The sequence below is a fragment of the Oncorhynchus gorbuscha genome, linkage group LG19 (assembly GCF_021184085.1).
Source record: "Oncorhynchus gorbuscha isolate QuinsamMale2020 ecotype Even-year linkage group LG19, OgorEven_v1.0, whole genome shotgun sequence".
Taxonomy (NCBI): Eukaryota; Metazoa; Chordata; class Actinopteri; order Salmoniformes; family Salmonidae; genus Oncorhynchus; species Oncorhynchus gorbuscha.
The window spans coordinates 27,523,252-27,547,251 of record NC_060191.1 but is presented as its reverse complement, the minus strand read 5'-3'; the positions used below and the strand labels follow the sequence as shown (position 1 = coordinate 27,547,251).

General features: G+C 47.6%; 1 protein-coding gene across 2 annotated transcripts in view; it reads left to right on the top strand.

The window, feature by feature from the left end:
* The window catches only part of LOC124005236 (zinc finger protein 516-like), a 59,960-nt gene that overhangs the window by 31,628 nt on the left and 4,332 nt on the right, over positions 1–24,000 (top strand). For both annotated transcript variants that reach the window (XM_046314302.1, XM_046314304.1), the window contains exons 2-3: positions 9,263–11,608; positions 19,838–21,178. In XM_046314302.1, the coding sequence (XP_046170258.1) occupies positions 9,808–11,608; positions 19,838–21,178 (3,142 nt within the window). In that variant the 5' untranslated portion in view covers positions 9,263–9,807. The remainder of the gene's footprint in view (positions 1–9,262; positions 11,609–19,837; positions 21,179–24,000) is intronic.

Sequence of the window (24,000 nt, the reverse complement as noted above, 5' to 3'; positions counted from 1 at the left end):
CTTCTGTGGGAAGGGTTCTACATCAAACCCAAAAGGGTTCTACCTCGAATCAAAAAGGGTTCTTCAAATGGTTGTCCTTTAGGTTCTAGATTTCACCTTTTTTTCTCTAAGAGTATATATACTGTTGTTTTTAAGTTGGTTTGTTTGGTAATTGGTATGGTGTCTTACAAGAATGTAGTAAAATTAAGAATTAAGGATTTGTTTTATTTTTATCAATGAGCAAAGTAGACAATGATTCCCTAAGCAAAATAGAAAAATGTGAGAACAACTCAAACATATTCCAAAGTGTCCAGAACAATTCAATTTAAGGGGCTTTATTGGCACGGGAAACATATGTTTACATTGCCAAAACAAGTGAAATAGATCATAAACAAAAGGGAAATAAACAATAATGGGAAATATTACACTCGCACACGTTCCAAAAGAATTAAGACTTTTCAAATGTCATATTATGTCGATATATAGTGTTGTAATGATGTACAAAAGGGAAAATAATAAATCAACATAAATATAGGTTGTATTTACAATGGTGTTTGTTCTTATAATAATAATATAATAATATATGCCATTTAGCAGACGCTTTTATCCAAAGCGACTTACAGTCATGTGTGCATACATTCTATGTATGGGTGGTCCCGGGGATCGAACCCACTACCCTGGCGTTACAAGCGCCATGCTCTACCAACTGAGCTACAGAAGGACCCTTTTCTTGTGGCAACAGGTCACAAATCTTGCTGCTGTGATGGCACACTGTGGTATTTCACCCAATAGATATGGGAGTTTATTAAAATTGGATTTGTCTTTCGATTTCTTTGTGGATCTGTAATCTGAGGGAAATATGTGCCTCTAATATGGTCATACATTTGTCAGAAGGTTAGGAAGTGCAGCTCAGTTTCCACCTAATTTTGTGGGCAGTGTGCACATAGCCTGTCTTCTCTTGAGAGTCAGGTCTGCCTTTGGTGGCCTTTCTCAATAGCAAGGCTATGCTCACTGAGTCTGTACTCAGTCAAAGATGTCCTTAATTTTTGGTCGGTCACAGTAGTCAGGTATTCTGCCACTGTACACTCTGTTTAGAGCCAAAGCATTCATGCTCTGTTTTTTTGTAAATTCTTTCCAATGTGTCAAGTAATTCTCTTTTTGTTTTCTTATGATTTGGTTTTGTCTAATTGTGCTGCTGTCCTGGGGCTCTGTGGGGTCTGTTTGTGTTTGTGAACAGAGCCCCAGGACCAGCTTGCTGGTTTATATCTCTGTAGGTGATGGCTTTGTTATGGAAGGTTTGGGAATCGCTTCCTTTTAGGTGGTTATAGAATTTAACGGCTCTTTTCTGGATTTTGATAATTAGCGGGCATCGACCATGCATTATTTGGTGTTTTACATTGTACACAGAGGATATATTTGCAGAATTCTGCATGCAGAGTCTCAATTTGGAGTTTGTCCCATTTTGTGAATTCTTGGTTGGTGAACGAACCCCAGACCTCATAACCGTAAAGGGCGATGGGTTCTATAACTGATTCAAGTGTTTTTAGCCAAATCCTAATTGGTATGCCAAATTTTATGTTTCTTTTAATGGCATAGAAGGCCCTTCTTGCCTTGACTGTCAGATTGTTCACAGCTTTGTGGAAGTTACCTGTGGTGCTGATGTTTAGGCCGAGGTATGTATAGTTTTTTTTGTGCGCTCTAGGGCAACGGTGTCTAGATGGAATTTGTATTTGTGGTCCTGGGAACTGGACCTTTTTTGGAACACCATTATTTTTGTCTTACTGAGATTTACTGTCAGGGCCCAGGTCTGACAGAATCTGTGCAGAAGATCTAGGTGCTGCTGTAGGCCCTCCTTGGTTGGGGACAGAAGCACCAGATCATCAGCAAACAGACATTTGACTTCAGATTCTAGTGGTGGGAGGCCGGGTACTGCAGAACAACTGTTTTTTTGTTGTTGAAAACCCATCTCTCCTTTCGTTGACCATGCGGTCACCCCAGCAGCATGGCCCACTCCGAAATCTAACATGACATTGTTGACCCAAACACCTGCTCTGGTCCCCGTACCCTCCTACAGCCCTCGTACACACACCCAAGCAGTGGGTGCTTTTCATTTGTAAGACCCTTCTCACATAAATAGAGAGACCCCCCCCCCCCCCCCCCTCCCTCTCCTCTTCCACCCACCACCCTCCTCCCACCTCACTCTCAAGGGTCTCGAGACAACCAGAGAGAGAAAGAGAGAGGGGGGGGGGGAGAGAGAGGATCCCTCCATTGTTTTGTCTCTGCTGACACATTCATGGTGGGTTTCTGTTGGGGCTGTGGCTGGGGTTGGGTGGGGGGGTATGGTTGGGGTGAGTATAGGGGACGGAGAATGGGGGGGGGGAGACAATGGACGCCGTGAGCCCCCCGCTGGTCTCCCTGTCTGTGAGCGTGACCTGCTTTGACAGTCCCAGGCCTAGGCCCAGCCAGTCCACAGGGTGCTGGGCTGTGGGACTTCTCTGCTGCCCTCCAACCAAACACTAAATGGGCCTGTCCCACCCACACACAGTGCAGTGCTCACAAATACACACGCACACGTACACGCACACGCACACACACAGCAGGACTGGGACTACGCAAAGCCCTCATTATTGTCATTCAAGCTAGTACATTCAGCTATATAAACAGGGAGCATGACAAGAAAAGTTAAACAACAAAGTAAGCTACAGAGAATCAAATTGATTCGATTTGTGTTTGTATGCTACAGCGGACACCAATTGGTCATTCATACATGTACATTAACATGCACTCCATACATACATACAAAAGTCATCAGATACCATAACTCCACTGTCTAAAAAGTTGCATGCAGAAGTAATAGCCTGTGCTTTCCCTGTCTTCTTGTCGTTATTTATCCCTCTCTTCTTCTCGTTCTCTCCATCACACGGCTTACAGCAGGGCTCTTTGTCTGCATGCCGGGAATGGGGAGGCGAAGCACAGTTTGTTCATAATGGATTATTGATTGGTCTGAGAATCTGCTGGCTTGGGGGTTGATGGAGGGAGAGGCGAGGGGACGGGGGCTCTGTCCACACCACTGCTGTCCTGCCCTGAGCACTGAATGTGTCCACTTTATGAGCCCATGTCTCTATAACGTGTGTGTGTGTGTGTGAGTGTGATTTTAAAGAGTTCTCTGTGTTTAATGCCCAAAGCACACATGTGACTGACTGTGAAGCTCTCAGTATGTACCAGTCACTTTCAAAGCTTACTCTCTCTCTCTGTATGGAGCAGTGTTAAAATCTCAGTGTGCATGGACCCCATAGAAATCTGTGTGGATAACTTTTGTAAAAGCACCCCTCTGTTTGGCAATTACATTTCTCTGTGCGTGTGCAGGCATGTGTGCGTGCGTGTGTCTGTGCGGGTTTTGTGCATTTGTGAATAAGCAGACCACTTTTCATTTTCTCTCCGTATGTGTTCTTCTTAAATGCTGTGCTCTGTGTCTCAATCAGGCTACAACAGACAGCAGGGCTGACGATGCCCCACACTGAAATGGCCCTGAGCCATTTGTTTTAATAAAGCGTATAGAGGTTTGGAAGGAGTGTGTTTCTTTAACGGCCATATCACTCCACCTCCTTCCTCTGTGTTTGGAGATGTGTGTGTTGCACATCTCCGTCTCTCTTCACGGTGTTTGTTGTGATTGAGAGCCCTCCCTCTGGCTGACGGTGTCGTCCATCACAACGACGAGAGTGCAGCTACAGCGCTCCGCTCTCCTCACCCTCTTGCCCTCCTCCCTCGCCTCTCTCCCTGCCTGACACACGGAAGAATGTGCTGCAAGACCAGCTCCAGATGTCCCAAGATCCTCCCTGAGATCTGAGATGGAAATAGGCCTCCTTTCTTTGAAGGGCTCCGGATCGATGGGGGGAAGAAAAATAGGAGCGGATTTCCTCGTTTCGCACAGCAGCTAGACCTTCAGCTGCCTGAGTTCAACATTTTTGCGGGGGGAAATGTGTTTTTGTCTTCCTCCCCACTAACAGACTCTTTTTATCTCAGCTGGGAAGGTTTATGTGGGTTTTAAACTCATGGTACGACATGTTAAAAGTGCATCGGTATATCTGACACATGTATAGAGCTATTATAGAGCTACGGTATAATGGACTTATCCCTTCTCAAACCATGCATCTGTATCAGGGTTGGGATCAACGCTAGCAAGATGGAGTGGGCTACATGACAGTCAAGGCATTCAATTCAAGGTTGGGCTTATCATAGGCTATGAGGAGCTTTTTGGGTCAGCGGGGTGGGGGGAATGAGGGTGGGGGGAATGGGGGTGGACATGTTGAAATCGAGTCTTTGACAAGAAACCCGTGGTGGGTGTAGTTTTTGCATTACTGTAACACTCATCACAGAAGTCCTAATAATGAATGGTAACATTGTTCCTCTGGACAAACACGTGTGCGCGCACACACACACACACACACACAAAATCTTATACAGCTAACCTTGTGGAGACACACAATGTAGTCCCATTCAAAACCCTATTTTCCCTAACCCCTAAACCTAACCCTAACCTGTACTCTTACCCTAACCTTAACCCAAAAACCTAACCCTAGCTTCTAACCCTTAACCTAATTGTAACCCTAACACTAATTCTTACCTTACCCTAAACCCCCTAGAAATAGCATTTGACCTTGTGGGGATGAACAAAATGTCCTCAGTTGGTCAAATTTTTGTTTGTTTACTATTCTTGTGGGGACTTTTGGTCCACAGAGACACACGTCCACAGAGACACACGTCCACAGAGACACACGTCCACAGAGACACACGTCCACAGAGACACACGTCCACAGAGACACACGTCCACAGAGACACACGTCCACACTATTAGCCAATTTGTCATTTTTTTCTTACTTTGTGTTGAGAGGGAAGCACATTGTTTCTCCTTCAGCTAGGCTAATCTCATTACAGTTTAATTTGGACATGTGACCGTCTGGTGGATGACAGGCTTAATGCTCGCTGAAAACTTACCCAATCAGCAAACCCCATTTAATAACAAATAAGATCATTATCCTCTTTTTTTTAACACTTAAACAGGAAGAAATAAACCAGGAAGTATTGAAGGGGCAATCTGCAGTTCGAACAATAACAAAGTGAACACCCCACCACTGATTTGGTAAACAGCTGAGGAATGGGGCTGGAGAAATAGTAACCACTCTCAGACTAAATGGGGAAAGAGACAGATAGGAGGGATATTAAGGAAGAAAAAGTGGGAGAATGAAGATCTGTTCAGATCTAGGTGTTTACTTGTCGGTCCTTTCCAGCAATGTGAATTCCTTATGGGCAATTCCAAGGTATTGACGCTTTGACTTTAAAACGGATGCCAAACAAAAACCATTGATTTCAAAGTACAACTCTATGCACAAGGAATACTTTTAACAATTGCTACAGAAAATTCAACAAAAACAAATTTATTGGAAGAACTGTGCAGATGCAAACTTGTGTAACAGAGTTGGGGTAAAATCTCCCTCGGGTTTTTATGCGACCATGTTTTCCAAAAGCTCTGTTAAATATCTGCCCCGAATTAAAATTCAAAGATGTCTGCAGAGAGAGTGGGGTGTCAGCTATGACATGGCACCTTGAGTTTGAAAAAAAAACCTCTTATTGAACTACAGTACCTGAAGTGGATATACACCCGGTAACGGAATTATGGTAACGGAATTACATGACCTGTACTGCACAGAAATTCATAGTTATGTATCTGAATCTCATTCTCCTCATGTTTCACAAGTTTGGACATCACAGCGCAGCACAGTAGAATGCAGTGCAGTTCAAAACAGCACAGCAGAGCACAGTAGAGTGCAGTGCAGTTCAAAACAGCACAGCAGAGCACAGTAGAGTGCAGTGCAGTTCAAAACAGCACAGCAGAGCACAGTAGAGTGCAGTGCAGTTCAAAACAGCACAGCAGAGCACAGTAGAGTGCAGTGCAGTTCAAAACAGCACAGCAGAGCACAGTAGAGTGCAGTGCAGTTCAAAACAGCACAGCAGAGCACAGTAGAGTGCAGTGCAGTTCAAAACAGCACAGTAGAGTGCAGTGCAGTTCAAAACAGCACAGTAGAGCACAGTAGAGTGCAGTGCAGTTCAAAACAGCACAGTAGAGTGCAGTGCAGTTCAAAACAGCACAGTAGAGTGCAGTGCAGTTCAAAACAGCACAGTAGAGTGCAGTGCAGTTCAAAACAGCACAGCAGGGCAGTAGAGTAGAATAGATTAGAGTAGGGTAGAGTAATGCAGGGTTGAGTTCAGTAAAGTGCAGTAGAGCACAGTAGAGTTCCGTACAATACAGTCGAGTGTAGTTCTCGTATAAAAAAATAATATTCTGCTGTACTATCCAAACTTGTCAATCATACGTCTATAATAGGTTCGGATTTGGTCCAGTCCCGTCTGTCTGTGGACATTAACATCAACTCCAGTGGGGACTGACCACATTTTAACTACTTTTCAATGTCCATGCACGTCCACTGCTTAGTGGGTGAAAATGCTGGTTACATTAAATGGAAAGAGAGGTGCCTTATGGGTAGGTGTCAGTAAGTGCTGGGAGAGGTGACATTAACTGGAGAGAGAGGCTGAGAGAGAGGGGTTGTTATCAACTGAACTTAACTGTGTACCAGTGGAAGGGAGGATAGAGAGCTAGTTTGTGACTACTCTGATTTCCCGTTGTAGCCAATTCATTTGCGGTAATTCCGTTACTGATTTTTGGGTAATTTCGTTACCAATTTGGTAAAGGAATTATGAGTTTGAATCACTTAATACTTCATAAACCAATGGAAATACCCTTATGTAATTTGCTTAAGGCTTGTGTGATTTAGTCAAGTTTATAGTCTCTTAGTTTTTTTTTGTGATTGCTAATATATTTTCTTTGAGGCTCAATGCTTTGCCAGTAAAATCATTCTGTCTTAGACTTGACTTTAATCAAATCAAATCAAAGTGTATTGGTTGCGAACACAGATTTGTAGATGCAGCAGAAATTCTTACGTTGCACTAATATCTAGCAATAGAATAACAGTCCACACATAATCCAAAAAGTAAAAAAAAAGGATAACAAGAAATGAAGAAATATCAGAACACTGAGCGCACAAAACATTAGGTACACCTGCTCTATCCATGACATAGAGTGACAAGGTGAATTCAGGTGAAAGCGATGATCCATTATTCATGTCACCTTTTTTAAATCCACTTCAATCAGTGTAGATGAAGAGGCGGAGACAAGTTAAGGGAAGCATTGAAAGCCCTGAGACAATTCTGACATGATTTGTTGGTTTGTGCCATTCAGTGTGAATCGGCGAGGCAAAATATTGAAGTGCCTTTGAACGGGGTATGGAAGCCGGCGCCAGGCACACCGGTTTGTATCAAGAAGTGCAACACTCGGAACAGTTTCCCGTGTGTATCAAGAATGGTCCACCATCCAAAGGACATCCAGACAACTTGACACAACTGTGGGAAGCATTGGAGTCAACATGGGCCAGCATCCCTGTGGAATGCTTTCAACACCTTGTAGAGTCCATGCCTCAACGGATTTAGGTTACTCTGAGGGCAAAAGGGTGCAACTCAATAATAGGTGTTCCTAATGTTTTGTACACTCAGAGTATATAAATGGTGTGTATAGACAGTGTGGACAGGATATGAATAGAAAAGTTGTGTACAGCACTAGGTATATAGAATAAGCAATGAATACAATACAGTATATCCATATAAAGTTAGTAAAAACAGTATGTAAACATTATTTAAGTGTCCAGTGTTCGATGGCTGTGTACATGGGGCAGCAGTCTCTTAAGGGGAAGGGTAGAGTGCTTTGATGCACCTGTACTGTCTCACTTATTTAACAGTGAGTGTTTAGCATTTTAGGCTGTGGCTGGCATTCAGACCTTGAATCTTTCAGTAAATCCTCAATGAAACATACTGTCTTCAGCACAGAATAGAGGTGAAACCAAAGTCTTCAACCGGTTTTAACTTTAAGCGGCTTATGTTTGTAACATGTGGACCAGTGAAATCTTGCGTCTGAGGTACTCTCTCTCTGATACAAGTACAATGGGCTTTCCTCAATACACATCGCATTCATGCCTGACTTGCTGTTGACATATTGCTCAATCCGTATGATGTCCATGTGCAGCAGATGAGAACTGCTTTGTGATAACTTGCACAGGCACAGTTAAACTGACAAATGGTGTTGTACTCTCCCCGTGTTAAAGCAACACCATTTAATCACTGTGATGGCTGTGTGTGTGTGTGTGTGTGTGTGTGTGCGTTTTGATAGCCCGTCATTTCCCACCTCATCCTCGATTATACACTTATAACGATAGTCAGTCACTCAGCCCGGTGAGCTGTGGATGATGTAATAACCTGTAATCATGCTGTCAATCATCCTTCCTCATAACTCCAACTCACTCCTATCATTCTCCCTTTCTATGTGTTATTCCTTTTAGTCTCTTCTGGTATCTTTTCAAATTGAAATGAATCTGAATACAGTAAGGGGCTTTTCGGGGTAAAAAGGTTCACATTAGTTGGTGCCTTTTTCCTTTGTTGGTATGTGTCCTGCACTTCAATTGGGCTTTTGTTGAGTCCACATTCAGAATTGTGGAACTTGCAACAGTGAGATTGAGACATGAGAGAGAGTGTAAAGCAACTCATAAATGATCTCTCGCTCTCGCTCTCTCTCTCTCTCTCTCTTTACTCTGGAAGAGTAGAAAGAGCCACTTCCTGTTGTGTGCTTAAGATCCCTGCCATGTGATAGTGTCAGTTGAAGCGGGCGTGGGGAATATGGTGGCTAGGCTCAGGCTGCTGGTGCTGATCCTGCTGATGTGAATGAACGTTGCACTGCGGTGCGATTGTGTGCAAAGTGTCAACTCAGCTGGAGTGGCGTCTGTGGCAGCGCCATGCACAATCACACACAATGTGGCCCTCTCTGTCTGACACTTCAACAGACCTACATATGATATCACCCCAAACACACGCTACTTACATAGAAACCTACACACGTGCGGCATGCTCTGACACATACCTGGAGTTATGAATATGCAAATGTGTAACGGATCACTGTGGGTGAAGTGGTATGCTTTGGCTATGCTAACGCTGTCTCTTTGTTCTGTCTCTCTCGCTCTCTCTCCTTTTCTGTATTGCCAAAATAACTATGTTGATTATTGACAATTCAATAAGATATAAAAGACATTTAGAAACATTTATCAGAATTAGTGAGTACTCAATTTCATTTGATCTCTCTCTCTCTCTCTCTCTCTCTCTCTCTCTCTCTCTCTCTCTCTCTCAGGGTGAGGATCTGCACAGGCTGTGCAGAGAGCTCACAGAGAGTGATGCAACCTGGAAGCTGCTGATATGCTGAAAAATAAAGCCAAAGAAAGGCCAGCCAGTGAACTGAACAGGAGAGGAGACATGGAGTAACAGTGTCAGCCAGAGATAGAGCTTGTTAATGTGTTGCCATATACCATGACTGATTCCTTCTGACACAGTGTACGGTACCCAGAGATGTACGATTCTCGATAGTGCTGTGTAAGCTAAAGGGCCGTATAGCAGGTACAGAGACATTGACAGTGTTGGATTCACTGACTGTCAGGGCATGAATGAAGACAGATAGATGGCATACTGAAGATAGATGGCAAAAGACTGTTGAACACGGGCTAAATAACACTGGATGCACCCTTACAGTTGGCAGTGGATGAGCACGGACAGATAGAATTGGGATTGGCTGATACAGACGGAGAACGCTAGAGCTAGATGAGCTACTGCAGATAGCAGTGCAGATCCACTGTTAGCGAGCTAGCGCAGGCAGGGAGTGGGAGTGGGAGGCTTAGCACCATGAACCCCAGAGAGAGCGGAGGAGGAGGAGTGGAGGCCATGGAGACTCAGGCGGGAGGGCTGGAGGTGGGGGAGGAGGGAGGCCAAGCCAGCCACCGAGGAGATGGAGAAGAGGGGGAAGAAGACAAGGCCTCAGCCTACGACTGCAACGTGTGTGGCCGCAGCTTCCCCTTCCAGAGCTCTCTGTCGCAGCACATGCGGCGCCACACAGGCGCACGTCCCTACAAGTGCCCCTACTGCGACCACCGCGCCTCCCAGAAGGGCAACCTCAAGGTCCACATCCGCAGCCACAAGCTGCGCACGCTCACTAGCCACCACCCCGAGGAGGAGGAGGGGCCAGAGGAGGAAGAGGACGGGTCAGTTGAAGTTGGTGTGTCTGAGGGCCTGGATGGTGGAACCAGTCCAACGAAGAGCAGCTCGGCCTGTAACAGGGTCGTCAACGGAGACGCTAACACAGAAGAGGGAATAGGGAAGACGGCGGTGAGGAGCGTCAAAAGGGAGAAGTCGAGCTCTGAGCAGCGGCCATATTGCTGCCGTCTGTGCGGGTACCAGACCCAGCGCGAGGACCAACTCCTCAGTCACATCGAGAAGGTCCACATCACAGCCGACATGGAGGACGAGACTAACCCAGTGAGTCAGGAGGCAGTGGCAACGGAGGGAGAAGCAGGGACTCAGGTCACTGATGGGGCCTTCCCCTGTGAGACGTGTGGCCAGGTGTTCACACAGGCCTGGTTCCTTAAGTCCCACATGAAGAAACACGCAGGCGTCCTTGAGCATTGTTGTCAGGTGTGCGGCCGCCGCTTCAGGGAAGCCTGGTTCCTCAAGAGCCACATGAAGACCCACAATGGCTCCAAGGCCTCCGGCCGGGGCAAACCCAAGGCAGACTCCCAAGAGGCCGCGGCCACCATCAACGACGTGGTCCAAGACCCAGAGACCAATGTGACCTCCACAAGCCTTTACCAGGTTTGCTCCAAGTGTGGAAACCTGTTCCATGACCGAGAGAGTCTGAAGGCCCACGAGAAGATCCACAGCCAGGCTAAGCAGCTGACACAGGGCCAGAGAAGACCTAGCGATAACGGGGACTCTCTCGGTGCCAAAAGGCGCCTCCTGGACTACCTCAGCCTCCGGCCAGCTGTCGAAGAAAAACCCCAGGAAGAGAAGAGGCACTTAGGCCAGAGGATCCCCGAGCTGGACCCAGTTTGTAGCTACCAGGCCTGGCAGCTGGCTACGCGGGGCAGGGTTCTTGAGCCTGTGGAGGTATACAGTGTAAAGGCAGGTGGAGAAGGGGATGAGGTCCTGGCTGGAGGGACCGTGGTGTACGAGAAGGAGAGCAGCCACTACATCCTGGAGGGCCAGCAGAGGGAGCGACGTTCAGGGAGACGCAGCAGCGCCAGCGGGGGAGGGGGTAGTAGCCACCACACGTCCCCTGGGGAGCACACTCCCGAGAGCCTGAGCGACTCAGAGTACCGTCCCTCCTCCCGCCAGGGCCGACGGTCCTCCTCTTCCCAGCAGAGCCAGTCCAAGTCCACCGAGTGCTTCGAGTGCGGAAAGGTGTTCCGCAGCCGCCACCAGATGATTGTGCACCAGCGGGTCCACCAGAGGCGAGACGGGGGCAGGGGTTCCGGGTCCGGAGGGGACAACAGGGCAGGGCAAGGAGGGGACCGCTGGGGATCCACCAGTGATCCCGAATCAGGCTCCCCTAGCAGGCCCAGCACCCCTGGGTACGGGAACTCACCACCAGCCTCCACCCTGGGAGAGGACGCCCCTGAGATGGGCACTGCCAACGCAGTCCCACTGACAGGTTAGTGAACATACCTCGACTGTTATTTAAGTAGTTACTGACCCTAATTTAAGCCCTCTGTCGTGTGACCGTAGTTGGATTAGTGAGGGGGGAATTGGGCAATATTTGAGAGGAAATAGAATGTGAACAAACCCTTTCTCTGACAACAGCAAGATATTTAGCTCTGTTCTCAACAGGTCCAAGAGATAAGCTTCAATGTAAGGACTATGTTAAGCATGCTGTAGGAGCTCATTCCTTTTCAAGCTCTTTCAAGGCCCATGTTCCTGACAGTCTCCCATTAGCAAACATCTGTTGGTGAGATCCCTATCATTGTGATTCCATCTCGTCAACTCAGCCCCACATGGAGTGGGGACATGAGCCACCCTGTGGCGATAGTCGGAACTGCTCAGGATCTGTTTTTGAGTGTGCTTTACATAAACAAGATGATAGACTGTATCATGTCAGGTCATTATATTCTCATTTGTGTTCAAGCTACTGTTGAAAACAACAAGACGGTTGACAAAAGCAGACCAAGATGAAAAGTCAGTGGGTGGTTTGATGAAAGCTTATGCTTTGAAAGTGGCTTTACAATGGAGATGGAATTTCTGGAATGCCTATCATTTCTTCACCCCTTTGAGCAATAAACGCTGGGAACAAATAATGATAAACATATAGATCTTGTTTGCTTTAAGATTCAAGATGGCTTGGTATGTATGTTCTTCAGTAGGGTACAGACAGGTATTTGAGTGGGTGTCAGTGTTGGCACTAACTTGTTGAAAATATGTCTCTGCTTATCATGTTTTCATACACAGTTAAGAATCAGAGCTTACTCTTTCACTCTCTTCCCTGGCGGTTTAGAATGTCAGAAATAGAAGTAGCTTTTCTTCGTGCTCGAGCAGTGTGCTATTTCAGCTTTTCCTGTCTCAGGAAACCCCCCCATTTTATCTGTGTGAATATGTTTTTGCTCTCCTTTTTCTTTTCTTTTTTTTACATTAAAAGAAATCTGTCCTTTTTCTCCCCCCTCGGCTTTTAACACGAGAGTGTTTGAAAATGGAGCAGAGAGAAATAGAGAAATAGCACGAGAACACGCAACTTCACTAGACCAAAGAAAGAAAAGAGAAAGTTTTTTGTTCGCCGTACTGTCCACACACAAGAAAAAAAGAAAACAACACCTTTTCATGTCTGTTGTGAACTTCCTGTTTTGTCATTCATGTACTAAATCCTCAGACAGGAACATTTACTTAGTCAGTTAGTATGCAGAGAATGGATCTTACTTATCATGTCCCTTAGGCTACTGCACATAACATCCAATGTATGAGAACATCAAGAATATTAACTTGTACAGTCAGAGCCATGGGTTCCTGGTTCCAGAACTGTTAGTGCAGGATAGACAACTCAACATGTTTGTCATCACAATGACCATAGGAGTTGGCAAGACAGCACCAACAGATCTGGGACCAGGCTAATGAGAGATTGAGGAGATTTTAAGATCACAGCAATGGATTCTGAGTGAGCATGTTTTTTTTACTCCCTCATTGCAGTTTGTTTAAAACAGAACTCAGGGTCATGTTCATTAGGTTACACAATGAAATACATTCTTAAATGTTCTACAACTGAAAATGAAAATGAGCATTTCTTATTGGACAAGACAGGTAGGTCCTCCCTGTTTCAGTCAGTCTTTTTCCCATTTGATGCCAAATGAACAGGACGCAGGCCGTGGCAGTGATGGCCACATTTTTACATTTGAGTAATTTAGCAGATGCTCTTATCCAGAGCAACTTACAGTTAGTGCATTCATCTTAAGATCGCTAGGTGGGACAACCACAGTAAGTACATTTTTTCTTCAATAAAATAGCTATCAGCAAAGTCCGAGCTAGTAAGGGGAGGGGGGAAAGTTCACAAAACCTTTTTTATGGGGGGGGTGCTGTGAGAGGGGAGTGCTGTGGGATTATTTAAGATACTCTGTGAAGAGGTAGGGTTTCAGATGTTTTCGGGAAGATGGGCAGGGACTCTGCTGTCCTACTGGGAGGGTCAAGGCACCTGAGGTGGCAGAATGGAGTGCTCGGGTTGGAGGTGTAAGGTTTGAGTACAGCCTGAAGGTAGAGAGGGGCAGTTCCTCTTGCTGCTCTGTAGGCAAGTACCATGGTCTTGTAGTGGATGCGAGCTTCGACAAGAAGCCAGTGGAGTGAGCGGAGTGACACGGGAAAACTTGGTAAGTTTGAACACCAGGCGGGCTGCAGCATTCTGGATAAGTTGCAGGGGTTTGAAGGCGCAAGCAGAGTCCTAGCCAACAGCATAGTCCAGACAGGAGATGACAAGTGCCTGGTTTAGGATCTGCGCCACTTCCCGTGTGAGGTAGGGTCGTACTCTACGGATGTTGTAGAGTATGAACCTGCAGGAGCGAGTCACTGCTTTGACGTTTCCAGAGAACGACAGGGTGTTGTCCAGGGTCTTGCTAAGGTTCTTTGCATTCTCGGGGCGGGGGGCACCGTGGAGTTGTCAACTGTGATGAAGAGGTCTTGGAGCGGGAAGGCCTTTCCCGGGAGGAAGAGCAGCCACACCGTGTTGATGTTGAGCTTGAGGTGGTGGGCTGACATCCAAGCTAAGATATCTGCCAGGCACGCAGTGATGCGTTTCGCCACATGGGTGTCAGAAGGGGGGAAGGATAAAAGTAGTTGAGTAGTTGAATGATAGGAGAGACCATGAGAGGATATGATGGAGTCGAGTGACTTGGTATAGAGGGCCTAGAACCGAGCCCTGGGGGACACCAGTAGTGAGAGTACTTGCAGATAGAGATCCTCTCCACGTCACCTGGTGATGGGGTCAAGTGGGCAGGTTGTTGGGCAGCCGGACCTCACTAGTTGCAGGGTTTCATCTGGAGAGAGAGGGAAGAACGCAGTCAAGGCATAGGGTTGTTCAGTGGGACCACTGGACTCAATAGGCTGAGTGAATGAGAAGCGGATGACGTCAGTCTTCTTTTCAAAGTGGTTGACAAAGTCATCTGCAGAGAGGGAGGAGAGAGGGGGAGGGGGGTGGAGGATTAAGTAGGGAGGAGAAGGTGGAAAGAGCTACCTCAGATCCCCTGTCAGACAGTCAGGTAACAGGGCCTGGTAGAGGGTATAGATAGGGCAGAGGACGCCCTATGTTCCACTGGCTAGTTACCTAATCCCCGCTGACGCCATCCAGCCACCCTGATGCCTCTCCTGCTCCCCCACGTCTCAGGGATTTGTTATTTATAGAGACACTACTAATGAACACACATACTCTCAGAGGACACACACACCTAGCATGCACCAGCAGCATACCACCCTGCATCCCACTGCTGACTTGCCTCTGAAGCTGAGCAGGGTTGTACCTGGTTGGGAGACCAGATGCTGCTGGAAGTGGTGTTGGAGGGCCAGTAGAAGGCACTCTTTCCTCTGGTCTAAAACAAAAAGTCTCCCACTGCCCCAGGGCAGTGATTGGGGACATTGCTCTGTGTTGGGCGCTGTCTTTCAGATGAGATGTTAAACGGGTGTTCTGACTCTCTGTGGTGACTAAGGATCCCATGGCACTTATCATAAGAGTAGGGGTGTTAACCCCAGTGTCCTGGCTAAATTCCCAATCTGGCCCTCATACCATCATGGCCACCTAATCTTCCCCAGCTTCCAATATTGGCTCATTCATCCCATTCCTCTGCTCAGTAACTCTTCCCCAGGTTGTTGCTGTAAATGAGAAATGTATTGTGAGTCAACATACTTGGTCAAATAAATGCATGTGCACACACAAACACATACACACTCCCAGACTTCACATGAGTGTACTGACACAGGTGATCTGGTTGGAAGGTGAGCAAAGGCCTAGATTCAATCAGATCACGTGTCAACCGGCGATAAGCGCATAGCTGATGTTTTGGAGGTGTCGGAGGTGGAACCGCGTTGGAGCTGTCAAATGTGACCATTGTCACGAAGCCACACCAGTCCCACTCGCAATAGAAGTTCACAGCGAGACAGTTGTATAGAAATAATGAGGCTCAAAATTTAAAATCATGAAACAAAATAATAAGGATTTATCAGCCTAATGAGGGTGTAGATTACCATCTCACATTCCAGTTAACAAGGCTGCATGGCTGCAAGATTTCTCTTAATGCGACTCCGTGCAACCAATGGCCATGTCCGCTTTAGGTGTACCGTGAGCCTCTCGTGGATTTGACAGCCCTTACGCCTTTCAACTCCGACACCGTCAAAACATCAGATAGGCGGATGTTGCTTAAAGCGGATTGGATTGAATCGGTCCCTAAGTCGCTCAAATCGGGGGTTCATTCAAGGTCTGCGGTGTTGACGGTGTTGTTTATAGTTTGGAAGTGCCAAGGAACATGACTGAATGGCTGCGGGAGTGTGCCGCTCGGGTGATCAGGTCCATGGAGGTGAGGTGACAGAGACGGCATCTCAAGGCCTTGTTTTTAACCTATTTACTATCTATAGTACATACTGTACAGGAGAACATGATCATTTTCAGGCCGTTACCTATGAAGTGTGGATCGGCTTTCTAAATGGCTGAGTAATGTACGTTTTAGAATGTTTGTATGGCTACTGTAGGCGCTGGATATCTAGTCTCCTAGTCCCACCCAATTGTTAGCCTCTTGCGACAGACTGGCGAGCGCAAGGATGATTTGGTTTCTGGGTTCCAGGATCACCTGTATGTCTGCAGCACATGTAGAGGAGAGGAGCTACAGTGTCAGTCTTGATTGCCTTGACTGCTGAGTGGGAGGGAGGGAGGGAGCGAAGGAGCGAGGGAGGAGTGCAGTTAACGGCGGATATCCCAGCCAGTGTTTGTTTATGTCAGATGGATGTTATCCCCCCCCTCCCCTCGTTATCCCCTTGGCAGCAAAGCAGGTTTTGCCACCGACAGCTCTATGGGAACCAGGTTCTTTCCCCTTCTCAAACACAGACATGCACACCACCTACTGGTACAGACTTATGTGACGGTACATTTCTCCTCAATAAAGAAGCCAACTATGTACGACTGAGATGTGTGGTTGTCTCGCCTAGCTATCTTGAGATGAACGCACAAACTGTAAGTAGCTCTGGATAAGAGCGTCTGCTAAATGACTAAAATGTCAAATGCAAAAAACACACACACACACACACACACACACACACACACACACACACACACACACACACACACACACACACACACACACACACACACACACACACACACACACACACACACACACACACACACACACACACACACACACACACACACACACACACACACACGGATTAGCCTCCAGCTCAACCCTGGCTGGGTGTTAGCCACTGCAGTATGTGGACAATAGGGAAGTCAAATGAAAAGCAGATGGCAGTGGCATGTTCTAATTACAAAGTGTGTGTGTGTGTGTGTGTGTGTGTGTGTGTGTGTGTGTGTGTGTGTGTGTGTGTGTGTGTCCATTTGTTTCGGTGGGCAAGGGAGTTCTTGTACATCAGAAGGCACTGGCACATCCTTCTTAATTAAAGGGGTCAATCTGGAGTTGCTACATCCATTGTTGTAATGCTAATTGAAGGACGTAACTTATAAATGCCCCATGAGCTTAGTTCAACTCCGGTACCCCAGCATAACCCAAAATATAAGTTTGCTTGACTCTAATGTTTGTAAAGAAAATAAACTTAAATACACACTATAGCGTCAAAACGTCATTTTGATGTCCTGCATGGTCAGTCCTGGCATCCATTGCTCTGTCTATGAATTTGAGAGTGGTTGCATATCTCCAGTCCCATCTCCAGGGGCGAGGAGCACGCGTTGTTATTGTTTCAACTGCTGATTGCCGCCGTAAGGGGCCTCAGGAAGTATTACTGAACATTTGTGTGTGTGTTTGTGTTTCTTCCTGTATGAGAGAGTGAGAGGTGGGGGATCAATGCTCTGGAGTAGTGTGGGTGTGTGAGTGTTTTTGTATTCATGTTTGTGTGTGACAGATTGGTGGGGTTCTGTTTATGTGTGTTCAGAGGGGGACTCTGTGTATATGCCACCGTGTGGCGAACATTGACTACTGCACTCTACAAACCATTTTAAACGCAACATGCAACAATTTCAACGATTTCACTTGAGTTACAGTTCAGATAAGGAAATCAGTCAATTGAAATAGACCCTAATCTCTGTATTTTACATGACTAAGAATACAGATATGCATCTGTTGATCACAAATAACTTAGGTAGGAAAACCAGTCAGTATCTGGTGTGACCACCATTTTGCCTCATGCAGCGTGGCCAGGGCCATCGAAGGTGAGCATTTGCCCACTGAAGTAGGTTGCGACACCAAACTGCAGTCAGGTCAAGACCCTGGTAAGGATGACGAGCACGCAGATGAGTTTCCCTGAGATGGTTTCTGGCAGTTTGAGCAGAAATTCTTCGGTTGTGCAAACCCTCAGTTTCATCAGCTGTCTGGGTGACCTCGTGCTCCAATTGGTTTTGAGAAAGAGGCAAGGAATCAATTCAGATTCTCTCCATATGTTCTTACTGTTTGGTATTTAGGCCAACACTGCCACCAATTGTTCATGAGGAAGCACAACACCCCCTTTTTCATGGAACATGACTCAATTCAACTTGTCTGTTACTATTTCAAGCAAATCTCTAGGCAGATTTTAATTTTTTTTACCTTTATTTAACTAGGCAAGTCAGTTAAGAACAAATTCATATTTTCAATGACAGCCTAGGAGCAGTGGGTTAACTGCCTGTTCAGGGGCAGAATGACATATTTTTACCTTGTCAGCTCGGGGATTTGAACCTGCAACCTTCCGGTTACTAGTCCAACGCTCTAACCACTAACCGCTGAGGCAGGCTCTCTGGTTCTGGCTTCGCTTTTTTCATTTTTTTTGGGGGGGGGGCGGCGGCGTATCTGTACTTTACTTTACTACTTGTTTTTGTTGTTAACTTTTCCTTTTGCTCCACTACATTCCTAAGGAGAATATGTACTCTACTCATACCGTACATTTAACCCTGACATCCAAAAGTGCTCGTCACATTTTGAGTGCTCAGGCGGGGGAGCGATAGGGTCCAATTCGCGCACCTATCAAAATAACATTTTGTCATCCCTTACTACCTCTGATCTGGACGGACTCACTAAACACAACCGCTGTATTCATCAACATTAGCTGCTGCCCGGGCAGCCTGTCCTCTTCCTGGCATCCAAACAGGAATAACACAACCGCTGTATTCATCAACATTAGCTGCTGCCCGGGCAGCCTGTCCTCTTCCTGGCATCCAAACAGGAATAACACAACCGCTGTATTCATCAACATTAGCTGCTGCCCGGGCAGCCTGTCCTCTTCCTGGCGTCCAAACAGGAATAACACAACCGCTGTATTCATCAACATTAGCTGCTGCCCGGGCAGCCTGTCCTCTTCCTGGTGTCCAAACAGGAATAACACAACCGCTGTATTCATCAACATTAGCTGCTGCCCGGGCAGCCTGTCCTCTTCCTGGCATCCAAACAGGAATAACGGCAGCGTAGCCTAGTGGTTAGAGCGTTGGACTAGTAACCAGAAGGTTGTGAGTTCAAACCCCAGAGCTGCCAAGGTACAAACCTGTCGTTCTGCCCCTGAACAGGCAGTTAACCCACTGTTCCCAGGCCGTCATTGAAAATAAGAATTTGTTCTTAACTGACTTGCCTGGTTAAATAAAGGTAAAATAAAAATAAATAAAAACAACAGATGGCAACAAAAACATTGTCTACATCATTAATATAACAACACATCACACGGGACATTGTGCGCTATACAAATGTACACTGCTCCACCATCACACGTTTACAATGTACGGTGTGTCTCTTTGTGCCACAAGGTGCTGTTTTATATGTTTTTTTAAAAATCTGATTTTTATTGCTAGCTTGAGCTACCTGATGTGAAAGAGTTCGTTGTAGTCATGGCTCTATTAGCTAGTGTCTGTAATAATGCCTGAGTGTTGGAGTGTGCCTCTGGCTGTCCGTAAGAAAATGTAAATAAAATATCTTTGTGCCATCTGGTTTGCTTAATACAATATAAAGAATGATGCATTTACTTTTTACTCAAAATGTATTACTTTTTACACAAGATACTTTGACTTTTACTCATATTTTTCTGGGTGACTTTCACTTTTACCTTATTTATAGAAAATGACTCAAGTATCTTTACTTTTACTCCGGTATGACAATTGAATGCTTTTCCCACCACTTGTTGAATGTTTCAGAGAAGTGACCAAACCATCTCTGTTCTGTTTTTCCTTCCACAGATGAGAAGCCTTACGTCTGCAGCCTGTGTGACTTTGTCAGCACAGAGTCCTCTGCCTTCCTGTCCCATCTACGTCTCCAGCACACCAGTGACGGCCAACCTATTCCCGACCCCAGCTCCAGCTCTGAGAGAGGCACCCCCAGTAGCTTCCCCAAGCTGAAGAGGGCTCTCCTCCACGGGCTTGCTCAAGCCTCTGCCCCCCACCCTTACCTCTCTGCCCGACCGTCGAGAGACAAATGCACCGCCGAGAGCAGTTCACCCACTGACTCTCACCGTGTTGCTCCTCTGGACCTGTGTGTGAGAGCCGAGGGTCACAGGGGCCCGGCCTCCTCAGCTCTTCAGCAGAAGGGCCTGCCCAGTCATAAGTGCTCCTACTGCTCCCACTCCACCCACTACCTGGAGGTGCTGTGGATGCACCAGACCGTCGCCCATCGCATCAACAGCAGCGCCCTGGCCCCCAAATGGGCCCTCCTGAAGAATAGCTTCAAGGGCCCCCGAGAGGGCTCGTCCTCCAGGAGACGCACGGGCCCTCCTCCCGCTCTGGATGGGAGGGAGTGTCCCCCATTGCCCCCTGTGGTGCGCACCCCCCGCACACGCCCCCCATCGTTGAATGGGGGCCAGAAGAAAGACAGCAGGGACAGGGCAGCCAGTCAACCCAGCACCTCTTCCTCCTCCTCCTCTGCCTCAGGCCCCCAGAGTGTGCGGCCTCCCAGGGCAGGCAGCAGCAGACAGAGAGGCGAGGCTGTGCCGGATCAGGGCCAGCGCTCTCGCTCCAACTCTAGGCCCAGGGTGGAGATCTACCCACGGGGAGGCTGCTCGACCGGCTCCCTGGAGAAGAGCACTGCAGCCGGGGCTCCCCAGCGACCCTCAGCCCCTAGCCCCAGTGTCGGAGGAACCACCAGGCTGGTGGAAAGGTACATGTTGCCTCGGGAAGGCCTGGGATTCATGCTGTCCAGCAAACATGGCCTTGCAGAGTACAGCAGAGCCAGGAGCTCGCCTCAGCCCCAGCCCAAGCCCAAGCCCAAGCCCAGGAGCTCCCAGTCCCACACCCAGTCTCACCTGCAGTCCCAGGGCAGACCCAGGGCAGAGCGCCCAGCCCACAACACCACCACGGCAGGCCAAGCCTCCCACTCCCAGACACATGGGAGCGCTGTCCAGGTATCCTCCACCTCCTCCTCCTCCTCAGCCCAGCGTGCAGAGGTGAAACAGGAGGAGGCACGGGGGGTGGAGACACCAGAGCTGCCCGTGGACATCCTCAGCTTCCTGAAGAGCTGCAACTCCAATGACCTGGCGACACTCTACCACCGCTGGGGCGCCGCCAACCCCCTACTGGACCCCACAGGTAAGAGCCAGGGCAGAGCTGTCAAACAACCGTAGGTCCTTTAAATAGATAGGAAAGTATGTTTAGCGAACTGGGCACATGACCTGGACACAAAATAACATCAAGAAAACAGAAGGAACGTCCACTCATTGTTTGCTACTCTGACAAGATATCTTTAATGACTGTAAAGTCACCCTCTGGCATAAAAGTCACCCTTTTCACAAACACTACTATAATATTCAGATATGTTTCTATTCGGTGTTTTGTGAGTAGCCTGTCATTGCTGTGATGAGAAGGGGAGACAGTCAGAAGGGCAGTAGGGATGATGATAAACACGCCTCGGGATCATGTGTTTAGAGGAAAGGCCAGATGCCAAGAGATGTTGAGCAGCCCTTTTTTGGCTCGCTGATTGACAGCTCATATCACGTGTGGTGGGCTGGCGTCACTGGACTGGATCTACCAGAGGGACTGGCCCCTGAGGTGGCCACACACACACACGCACGCACGCCTACACACACACACCATCTGGCAGAAGATGATTGATAGACAGGACAACTGGCCAGACTGACAGGGGCATAAATAACGAAAGGGAGATGCATTAAAGTTGTGTGTGTGTGTGTGTGTGTGTGTGTGTGTGTGTGTGTGTGTGTGTGTGTGTGTGTGTGTGTGTGTGTGTGTGTGTGTGTGTGTGTGTGTGTGTGTGTGTGTGTGTGTGTGTGTGTGTACGAGCACAAGATGTACTTTATATTGTAAAAAAGCTGTATCTGGGGCAGTGTGTGTTCTATATGTAGGGAGATGTGACGGCTGGTGGGAGGAGCTATAGGAGGACGGGCTCGTTGTAATGGCGGCAATGGAATGGTATGAAACACATCAAACATATGGGAACCACATACTTCAATCCGCTCCATTGATTCCATTCTATTACAATGAGCCAGTCCTCCTTATAGCTCCTCCCACCAGCCTCCGCTGGTAGGGAGTGATGTTATAACGGTGAAAGATGTGGCGGGACCTTCGTGGGTCTCTGTTCTGCAAGGCATATCTCCACTCTCCCGTTGACCTGTCGCAACTGTTTGGATCAGGGCTCCGGCTGATGATACTCTCACAGACGGGGGGGGGGGGGGGACATAAAAAAAGAGAGAGAGATATGTAAAAAGAGAGAAAGAAAGAGAGCTACAGATATTTATAAAAAGAGAGCGAGAGAGCGAGCGAGCGAGAGAAGGGCAGGGAGAGGGAGAAAGAGAGGCAAAGAGCGAGAGACGTGACATAATAATTAACCCAGCAGCAGCTGCTTTAGAAATGGTGATTACCAAAACATCCTATATTTCCCCCGTATTCCGCTGCTACTTTCCTAAGGTCAAGTGGGCCTCTGCTTAAGACACCCAGCTGGCAGGCTTCTATTCCTCCCCATGTTCCAGAGAGAGAAAACAGCCTGGGAGGCAGACGTATGACATCGCTGTCACCCGTCCAGGCCGATACCGTCACGCTCCGCCTTAGCCCTTTGAGTCAGATGCTATAAAGTGACCTTTTTTGAGAAAGCCAGGATGTGTGTGTGTTGTGTGTATGTGTGCATTAGTGTGTTTAGTCCAGCTCACTTGTCTTTCATTAGTGCCTCGGCGAGAGAGAGAGAGGGGCTTGTGAGTTTGGCTGGATGTTTCCAGGGGCCAGGCAGGGTTAGGCCTGCCAGAGACACTCTCAGTCACCTCCACTCCCCTGTCACCCATACCACCAGCGGGCACCACGAGCCCAGGTACATGCCAAGGCAGGGCTGGGAACTCACCCCCTCACTCACTGCACACACCCCCGGGGCTTTTTGGCTGGCAGGGGAAGAGGTCATAGGAGGGGTTTGGTAGTGGCGGTGGTGGGGAGGAAAGGGAGTTATGTGACGATGGATGGACCAAGTTGGTCTCTCTGGTCTTCCTGCCGTCTCCCTGCATCCTGCATCACCGGATGACACGCCAAAGATCTTTTATATTCCCCTTCTGCACATGTACACACGTACAAATACACAGAACACGCTCTCTCGCTCTCTCGCTCTCTCTCAAACACACACACACCTGACATGTGATGACACGCGGGCTGGTCGGCGGAGCGGGCACATCACAGCCGGGGCGTTTTAATTGGCTGTAATTTATGCGGCGGCCGTGTAGCTGTGTGTGTCTGCCTGTCAGAGCCTGAGATGATGCTGTGTGACAGCTGCGGTCCAACCCCTGGAGCTAGCCTCCCATAATGACACATTAGACATACTAATGATGCTTCCCTCTCTATACTCTACTCTTCTCTACTAGAGTTGAGGCCAGCTCTCTCCGGCCAGAGACGAGAGACTAGTTTGACCATGTCTGTCGGTGGCCCTGTGTTTCATTCATTTACATCCAATCAATCCATCAATCAATTACATGTATTTCCAAAGTGCTTTTTACATCAGCAGATGTCACGAAGTGCTTACACAGGAACCCAGCCTGATACCCCAAAGAGCAAGCATTGCAGATGGAGAAGCACTGTTGCTAGGAAAAACTCCTTTAGAAAGGCAAGAAACCTAGAGAGGATCCAGGTTCTGAGGGGGAGCCAGTCCTCTTCTGGCTGTGTAGGGATTATAACAGTACATAGTTTACGTCATTGTATGTGTTGTTCCCTCGTATTGAATCCCTCCCAAATAAAACCGCTCAAGGGGAGAGTTCTGCCACCACCTGTCCTCTCTGGAAGGTCACGCCATCTCTGCCTTGACCTGTGCCGGTGGATATTATAACAGTACATGGCCATTTAAAGGCGAGATCGTTCTTCAAGATGTTCAAATGTTCATAGATGACCAGCCGGGTCAAATAATAAGCACAGTGGTTATAGAGGGT